This window comes from Oratosquilla oratoria, chromosome 10 (assembly GCF_046742065.1).
Source record: "Oratosquilla oratoria isolate Oo_2021 chromosome 10, ASM4674206v1, whole genome shotgun sequence".
Lineage (NCBI taxonomy): Eukaryota > Metazoa > Arthropoda > Malacostraca > Stomatopoda > Squillidae > Oratosquilla > Oratosquilla oratoria.
In genome coordinates this window covers 54,554,328-54,564,327 of record NC_134786.1, presented here as the reverse complement: position 1 = coordinate 54,564,327, position 10,000 = coordinate 54,554,328, and the positions used below count along the sequence as shown (strand labels likewise).

General features: G+C 40.9%; 1 protein-coding gene across 3 annotated transcripts in view; it reads left to right on the top strand.

The window, feature by feature from the left end:
• LOC143029213 (tyrosine-protein phosphatase non-receptor type 11-like) overlaps positions 1 to 10,000 on the top strand; it is a 200,878-nt gene that overhangs the window by 149,503 nt on the left and 41,375 nt on the right. The window contains exon 1 of one of the 3 annotated variants that reach the window (XM_076191784.1): positions 1,541 to 2,172. The exons of 1 other annotated variant lie outside the window; for it this stretch is intronic. In XM_076191784.1, the coding sequence (XP_076047899.1) occupies positions 1,925 to 2,172 (248 nt within the window). In that variant the 5' untranslated portion in view covers positions 1,541 to 1,924. Of the gene's footprint in view, positions 1 to 1,540; positions 2,173 to 10,000 lie in introns of those variants that run through there. One more of the 3 variants, XM_076191785.1, reaches the window with a different exon arrangement.

Below are 10,000 nucleotides of genomic sequence, written 5' to 3'. Positions count from 1 at the left end.
TCGAACCACTATCCAAGCACCCTCCTTCAAAGTATATGATAAATGACAATTATGGAACTATATATTACGTTTTTGAGTATTTGAGATACAAGAATATATCAAGGCGATATTAAAGATATATGAATGTAATACAAAAAAGTCGATGTTTTCCGTAATCCCCCAGGCACTGCTGATGTTTTCAGTGATTTTCGTTCCATTGTCATTATAATTCGCTTAATAAGCTTGTGGATTCACGCAAATGATCAGTTTCGTACATCGATTATCAGTACAATTCGTTCATATCGGGTATGAATAAATCCTATTTTGCCAATTTCTTTCGCTAAATTGCATATCACCAATCTTCCTTGCGTTAGCTTAGCTGAGCTTAGGTTATGGAGTTTGATGAAATGGCAGTTTGGGAAAATAGAATTTGGTGAAATGGGGATTATTGGTCTCGGGTAGGTTGGTACGCCTGGGTGCCTGACTTAATACATAAAAATTCTCGTGAATTCAGGGCTACCAACTGTTGGAAGGAGGCAAGACTATATAAGTCGCTCTTTCTGGTTTAGCGAAATGGAAATTATTGGTCTTGGGTAGGTTGGTACGACTGGGTGCCTGACTTGATACATAAGGGAGTCTCGTGAATTCAGGGCTACCAACTGTGGGAAGGAGGCAGGACCATAAGCTATGGTCTCTAGTTCAGCATGTGAGGCGTCGGGAATTTTGTGTGAATTCTTAAATGTTCCAACCCAGGCGAAAGATGTGTTTCTCTTCCTTTGCATGTGTGTGTGTGTGTGTGTGTGTGTGTGTGTGTATGTGCGTGTGTATTTGAGAAAGACAGGGGGAAGGGAGAGACAGAGAGAGAGAGTGCGTACGCGCGCACGTACACATTAATCTAACTGTATTTACCTAATTATAATATACAAGTACAAATAACTACGCTCGTTGGCTCCGTCTCCGCGTCTCCGGTGCATAGTGAAAGAGAGAGAGAGGCGTTTTACGTCGTTAAATGGATCTGGACGTGTACGTTGTTCATGCATGTCTGCCTGCGTGTCTGTGTGCTTGCTTGCTTGCGCGATCATCACCGGGACAATGGAACGGAGGCGCGCGCGCGCGTGCGTGTGTTGTATGCGTGAGATGAGGAGAGAGCAAGGAAGCAAGCTCTTCTGGTTTTTGGGTTGGGTCCGAGATTTGTACTCGTAATCATCATATATATGCCTATATATACGTTATATGTACATGGTGTCTGTAAGTATGTGAATGTATGCATTTAAACAAAAACAATTGATCGAACAATAAAGAAGAGGTATCGAAGCACACCAACACGATAAGTGGTACCATGGTATTACCAGCCAGTAGAACAATACTACACGTATGGTACCAGGTGCATTTGCCCTCGATGTCAATTATATATATATATATATATGTATATATATATATATGTATATATATATATGTATATCTATATATATATATATATATATATTCATATGTGTGTGTATTGTAAGTTGAGATTATATATTAAGTGTTTATATTATTACACATTTACAAATAGTAACACGGTCGGTATAAAGTGAATCATAATGCGAGTGTGAAAAAATGGAAAATGAATAAAAAAAAAGTGCATCTCTGTCGTCCTCGCACTGTAGAACAATGGAGAATTACTTGTGAGGATGCATCAACATAAGATAATCTAATAGTGAATTGACAGCCTTACCTATCCTCAGTGAATGCAAAAATCTGTTAAAAACTAAACTCCACAATTTTCCTAGTTCGGACAATGTGTGTATTGTTGCATCCCACCAAACCGCAGACTGCAATATGCATGGACTCCAGCGCATAAGGTGGGGTTGCTTTTGACCCAGAGTAAAGCATCGCCTCTAAGACCGGCCAGGCCGCTGGTCCAGGCGCGGACTATCTAAGACGACTTGACGTCACAGTCGTAATGCCCGCTGCGTTCTCTCGGGTTGATTCCACCAACTGCACAGGGCAGGACTTGACAGTGCAGCTTTTGTCGACCACCTTGCTTCCACCTTGCGAGTCCACCATGACCAATAAAATGTGGAACCGCATCCACTCGCTCTACCACAAGTTCGTCGGGAGTGGGAGCGGGTCGGACGCTCGTGTCAGGGAGGCCGGCTGCGGCGATGACGTCAGTGCCGATGGCGGCGGACGTTACAAAATGAAAGGCAGGTAATGTCCCACACAAATTGCGTTTCCAGTACAACATTTGCCCCCCCCCTCTTTTTTTTAACGTCGCGTTTCCTTCTCTATCTTGAAAATGTCAGGCTCTTAATGTACACGGATTCTATTAGAATTAGGTTGTAAATATAATATGTAGCATTATGTTGTTTTGTCTTCAGATGTAAAATAAAAATGTGTACGATAAACATTCCTCTTCCAGTTGCTTGTCCCAAATCTTCCTCCTTCACTTACTGTTGATTTTATTTATTTTCATACTCACCTACTTCATTTATTCCCATTTGATAATTCCTTTTTCCCCAAATATCTTGTTCATATGCAGTACAATGGAGAACCATGCGGAATGATAAAGAGGTGATTTTAATTGCTAAGTAAGACAAGTAAATGAATTAGACATAAGTAAGCAAATTGAATAACAAATTAATTTAATATTACACCACTCATATTCATGCGCGCGCGCACACACACACACACACACACACACACACACACACACACACACACACACACAGAGAGAGAGAGAGAGAGAGAGAGAGAGAGAGTTGTCATTTCGCTCTTCAGGAGTAGTTTGGATTTTTTTTTTCCCACTTTGACCTACAGTACATGGCCACTCCTCCTCCTCTCCTTCCCCACCACACCCTCCTCTTGTTGATACTTCGTCACCTTTCCTTCCTTCTCCTTCCCCTCCTCCTCCTCCTCTTCATCCTTCTCTTCCTCTACTATTCCGCCTTCACCTCCTCGTCCTCCTCTTCCTCCTCCTTTTCTTCCTCATCTTTCTCCAACTATTCGTCCTTTCCTTCCTCTCCTCCTCTTCTTTCACCTCATCCTTCGCCACCGCCTATTTTCCCTCCTTCTCCTCCTTCGCCGCCACCTATTTTCTTCTCCTCCTCCTCCTCTCTTTCTTCCTCTTCTCCTCCTCCTTCGCCGCCGCCTATTTTCCCTTCTCCTCCTCCTCCTCCTTTTTATCATGATCTTCTTCAACCTCCTCTTCCTCTCGTCCTCTTCCTCGTCTCCTCGGGACTGTGGCCCCGACCCAAGGGAAGGTCCCTTCAAGAGGAACAAAAAAATATGTTGGCCAGAACAAAGCATAACAAGCCATCCCCAACCTCCTCCATGAGTCGCACGACTGCCCCAACCTCTGCCACGTCACTCCTGCAAACTTCTCTATCATGTGTCTTCATCTTTTACCTGGGTTCCCTCTTCCGCGCTTCCCATCTCGCGGCGTCCAGTCAGTAACATACTCGCTCCATCCTCCACCTTTCTGTCCTTTCAGATTAAGTGGAAGAGAGTGAGTGATTTTCTGCCTAATAGGAATCCGTGAAATGCAATCATACGCAAGTGTTCTTATGACATATTTAGTCTAAGGAGGACCTTCCACACGAGGAAAAAGTACACAAAAAATAATGAAAGTTAAAATGGAAGAGAAAAAAAAAAGAAAAAGAGGAAATAAAAAGGAAAATGAGGAAATAGAGAAAAGGTAAAAATAATGAAAAAAAGGAGGAGAAGAGAAAATAAAAGAGAAAAGGAGGAAAGAAATAAATGGAGAAAAGCTAAAAAAAAAAAAATCAGGAGGAGGAGGAGAAAAAGAAGGTGTGTGTGTGTGTGTGGTGGGGGGGGGGGTTAGGCCCTTGTTGCCGGTGCCATCCGCCGGTGCCCAGTCGGACCCTTCCCTCCTGTGCCCGCTGGGTTGGTCACTCTTGCTGCTGTCGCCAGACGGCTTTATTCATCTCCTTGGCACCCCCTCGGTAGCGAAGGGCTGGTAGTCCTTCAGGATGAACTACTTATGAAACTTTTTTCTAACATATATATATATATATATATATATATACATATATTATGTATATATACACACACACACAAACACACACACACATATATATATATACATATATATATATATATATATATATATATACATTATGTATATATATACATTATATTTATGTATATATATATATATATATGTATATACACATTATGTATATATATATATATTTATGTATATATATATATTATATACATATATATATATAAATATAATATATATCTATATACATATATATATATATATATATATATATATATATGTGTGTATATATATGTATATATATATGTGTGTATATATATATGTATATATATATATATATATATATACATATAATTATATGTATAATATATGTATATATATATGTATATCTATATATATATATATATATATATATATAGATATATAATATATATAATATATATATATATATATATATATATATATATAGTGTGTGTGTGTGTGGTTTCAATACAAACTCGTATCATGTAACTACTGCTACTACTTCTGCTGCTACCGCTGTTCCTGCTACCGTTGTTTCTGTTGTTGCTGCTACTACTACTACTACTACTTTTACTACTTCTACAAAGATTAATTGGGCCCTCCATCCTTGGGAAACTATATGATGAAAGCAGGCAAGATGTGTCCTCCACATAGTCCATTGGACCCATTCCCGTCAGTGACCGTGGTCGACAGTCTATTTATACCTGTATTGCCCTATCTTTAAAACAATTATTCCTTTATCCTACTTTCTACTACAGTCTGATCAAAATTGAGGTTCTACATGTGTGTTGGGTGAGGACCTTGTATCTCTGTCATGAAATAGCTGACCTTAGGAATGAGAGTCTACATCTCGCCCCACCATAATACTGCTTTTTGGTTGCTCTTCCTTCTCTGCCATCACCTCTGCCAGTTGAGCGTAGGATGCCTTTGCCCCTGGATCCATCCCACCCGAATTCGTGAATCTTGGAGGGAATGAGCCCCGGTCCATATTCTGTGCACGCTCCTCGTATATTCTCATCTTCCATTTCGGGAGTGGGCCACCTCGGTAGTTGTCTCTACAGTCCGGTGTCATTGGGTTAAATCATTCGTATATAAAACAAACAAATAAATAAGATAAGATAAACGAATAAATAAATTGTCAAGAAACCTTTTGCGTTGACATCAACCCAGAAACCTCTTGCGCTAACGTCCACTCATGCTTCGTTTGACGTGTTGGAGGTGCGGTACCTGAAATTTAACACACACATACACACACCCAGGGGAAGTAGCGCTGGTTTGACTGCCATAGCCCTGCAAATCTCCCGAAGCATTTTAGCCGTGAGAACCTTTACCTTGTCGTATCGCATGCATATAAATCCATCTAACTTGAACAACATTGCGTGGTTTAGATCGAATAGTGTACTGCAGGAATATCTGTTCGAGAGCCCATCCAATGGCCAACAATACCTAAAAGGAGTGCCATATACTGCTACTGGTACTATTGCTACTACCACCATCAACAACAAAACTACCACCACCACTGTTACTATTACATCCTTTCATACACCACTACTAATACGATTACTACTACTGTAAATTCTTGCTGTTTACTGTTATTTCTAGCGCTATTATAACTAACGTAACTAATATAATTATTACTAGTATGATTATTATTAATAACTATTACTGCTACTGCTATTACGATGGGGGTGTTTTTAGTAAGGTCCTTGCTCTTGGTATTCTTCTACGCTGGCTTGGCTTGGCTTGACGTCAAGCCCTTGCAGCAGCTGTCTTCCTATACTGTCGCCGCTGCTGTAATGTATCACATCCCTATCTCTCCCGTATCGTCGTCGCTGTCGTCGTCGTTATTGTCATTGTTTCTCTTGTTACTGTTATTGTCGTCGTCGTCATCATCATCATGTTCCTTATACGCAGAGTTACCACGTAGCCTAATAAAATAATTCTGTTTGTAGCCAGAATCAGTTGTGCGAGTTAAACCGTGAGATTGACAAGCGGGGTTAAAATCAGCCTATTGACGACGGGCGTGACGTGCTTCCCCAGCTGAAGGGCGTTTCAGTCCTTTACCGAACAACTTATCCATCCGGAGCGAAAACAAACCACTAGTTGGTTCTCGACAAACTAGCTTTCAAGCATACTTACAGAAGCACATAAGAATTGAGAAGACTGCAAGAGACCCTAAGACCTACACTAGGCAGTTCCATGTCTTTTACCACCTATCATCCCTATTCATAAAGTTATCTCATCTTAGCGTTCATTACATGATTATCAAACCTATTCTATTCGTTAACCACTCTGTTGCTAAACTAATTCTTCCCTATTTCCTTCTTAAACCTAAACTTGTCCAATTTAGATCCATTACTACGAGTCTTGCACTGTTGTCTTAATATGATGACCTTGCCTGCATCTCCTTCGAGGCCCCGTGGTCACCGTGAGTTGCACATGTACAACTTCCGTAATCCCTGAGAATTTGGGAAAATCCGAATAGAAAGAACAATGTAGTAACGTTACTGAAGTGTCAGGAATTTAGTGTTTATGATAAATATGGCGAAAATAACTGATAATAATAAGGGTAATTGATAGTAAAGATAATGACCGTGATAATAATGATAATAGTAATGATATTAGCATAATGACAATATACGGAGCTATTGACTGCAGGGTAACATACAGCCAGTACTTTGGGGCGCCCCAACGGACCAGAGGCACACATAATTCGTCCATGTTAGAGAATCACGACTCGTATTGTCCTTTCTTGTTCCATTGTGTTAGGTGTTGGTGGTGTGGGAGAGAAAGAATCCTGCCACCTTGTTCCCCAGCCATTTCGGTCGAAAAAGGTGAAGTGATGGGACTAGGGCTCCTGCTCTGTGTATGCCCCTCTCTAGAAAAATCGAGTCACAACAACAACAATAATAATAATAATAATAATAATAATAATAACAACAACTTAAATAAAAAGGAAAATGCTGCAGAGTTCCCCTCGCCCGATGCGAATCATAATTGAAGAATTTGAGTTGATTCAATTCTTCCTGTGCGGCTGCGGCTGCTGCAGTCTACTCCTACCTCTACCTCTACTTCAGTTGCTATAGAGGCAGTTGAGCCAGACCATTCCATCATCCTCTTACTACCTCACCCCCCCCCCCTCTCTCTCTCTCTCTCTCTCTCTCTCTCTCTCTCTCTCTCTCTCTCTCTCTCTCTCAACCTCGCCCTCCTTCCCCCCTCTTTATCTGTGTCTTTCTATCTCTGTCTTTCTCTTTCTCCCAATCAGTGTCTGTCCTGTGTGAGTGTGTGTGTGCGCGCGTGCGTGCAAGAAACGCTACCGCGAGGGGTCGATTTGCGGTCCTCCTTTGCATGAGGGCATCCAGCGGCTGTGTTTCAGTGTCATGCACTCGATGCATTCTCAAGAATACAGCCGAGGAGAGGTACATCACATTACCAATAGTGACTCAGTCTTATTTCAGTCTATACTATTATATATATATATATATATATATATATATATATATATATATATATATATATATATATATATATATATATATATATATATATATATATATATATATATATATATATATATATATATATATATATATATATTTATATATATATATATATCTATATAGAGTTGATTTTAATTAATGTTATCGTTGAGTGGTAGTAGTGTCTCTTCTTGATATGTTGTTTTGTATAATACTATTTCATTTCATTTTATTTTTATTATTTTATCTTGTTCTCATATTTGCCACGTCACTGTATCAAATATGACATCTTCCGTGACAGTGCGTTGGAACCAAATTGCGTAGAATATTGATGCGACAGTCGCCGCACTAATTATTTACTGGGAAAGAAATACGAAGGGTAGAATTTTAACGCTAAACGAACCCTTATGCAGTGAATATTTGTAAAGTATTTCACGTAGTTCCAGTTATATTGATTAAATTGGTACTGAAGAATTCTAGATCGGTCTGTAGAATCGTACTTTGTTGAATTCGAGTCCCCTGTTCTGGTGTCAGAAATCACCTGTTTCTTAAAGTAATAGTTTCGGACTTTTTTTTTTTTTTTTATTTGAGGGGGGGAGGGGAGGGCAGAAGCCCCTGGAAGCCCCTGGAAGCTTCTGGGGTTGTCCCTGGACGGAGACGAAGTAGCGGTGAGGGATGCCGGACGATTCGATTCAGCGGGGGCCAGGTGTCACCCAGAGAGGCTGAGGAGGAGGAGGAGGAGGAGGAGGTGGGTGAACGGAGGAGGAGGGTGAGCGTCGTTTTAAAGTATATTGCTCGTGCTTGTATACCAAAGGTGAACATGTTCTTCATTGCGGTGAGTATTTTTGTACCTATGTTCTTTTAGCTTGTGCTAGAAGATTTCACTTACCGTATTTGCTGGCGTTTAAGACGCGCCTTTTATTTTCAAACGTATCAAAAAACTGCCCTGCGTCCGTCACAATATTGTATTTCATACTCAGAATCATATTTTTCCCTACAAACCACTTTAAATAATCTTTCAACAAATATAAACCATGCATTTTTTTTTTCTCAAAAAATATCCTTGTAAAATAGGGATGCGTCTTGTACACTGGCAAATACGGTAATTGAAGATGGAAGTCAGGACTAAAAAGTATTTATTTATTTATTTATTTATTTTTGCGGTCAAGACCATCTTTTCTCCTCGTGGAGTCACGTCAACTGAAGAGAACTGTCTGGTACAAGGCAGGAAAAGCATGTTAATGAATTGGAGTACGTTGAATGTATTTATTTGCTTAATCACTTGTTTATTTATTTGTTTATTTATATAGTTAACCCTTTTCGTCTGGCTATGATTCTTTTTCACCTCCCAAGCGAGGTGGCTTGGCATGAGAGAGGCATATCCTCATTCCCCTTTCCGAGCAAAAGAGAGAGAGAGAGAAAGAGAAATAATCATAATGGAATAGAGAGTCTCCGATCATAATTATAATCTTATAAAATCTCAGCCCCCAGATCCGAAGCCTCAGGGGGTACAACTAAAGGGACTTGTACGATATCCGAAGTGTCCTGAAACTAGCCGAACACACACACACACACACACACACACACACACACACACACACACACACACACACACACACACACACACACACACACACACACACACACACACACACACACACACACACACACACACACACACACACCACACACACACACACACACACACACACACACACACACACACACACACACACACACACACACACACACACACACACACACCTACACACACACACACACACACACACACACACACACACACACACACACACACACACACACACACACACACACACACACACACACACACACACACACACACACACACACACACACACACACACACACACACACACACACACACACACACACACACACACACACACACACACACACACACACACACACACACACACACACACACACACACACACACACACACACACACACACACACACACACACACACACACACACACACCTACACCTACACCTACACCTACCTTTCGTGGCGCGGTGGTTAGAGTTCTCGCCTGCCACTACAGCGGTCCGGGATCAAATCCCACCCAGGGCTGAAATAATTTCAGTATCGCTGCGCTGCGGGTTTTTACTCCAACTCTCGTGGGCGGGGAGTTGGGTGTGTGTGCGTGTAAGGTCACAGTATTACCCATAGATCGGTCATACGAGCTCTGATCTATCATCCGGGAAGATAATAAATGTCAATCACGTGATCCGAGACCATGGTGAACCATGGTGAATCACACACACACACACACACACACACACACACGCACACGCCTGTAATGCCCTCCAGAGTGCCCCGTGTGATTTCACACGCAAACAGTATAAATAAACAATATAATATGTATTAAACAATATAAATAAATAAAGATAAGATACAAATGATAAGATACAAATGACCCGCCCCTGCAGTGGGTGGGGCGGGGGGTTGTCGCCAGAAATCGCAGAGT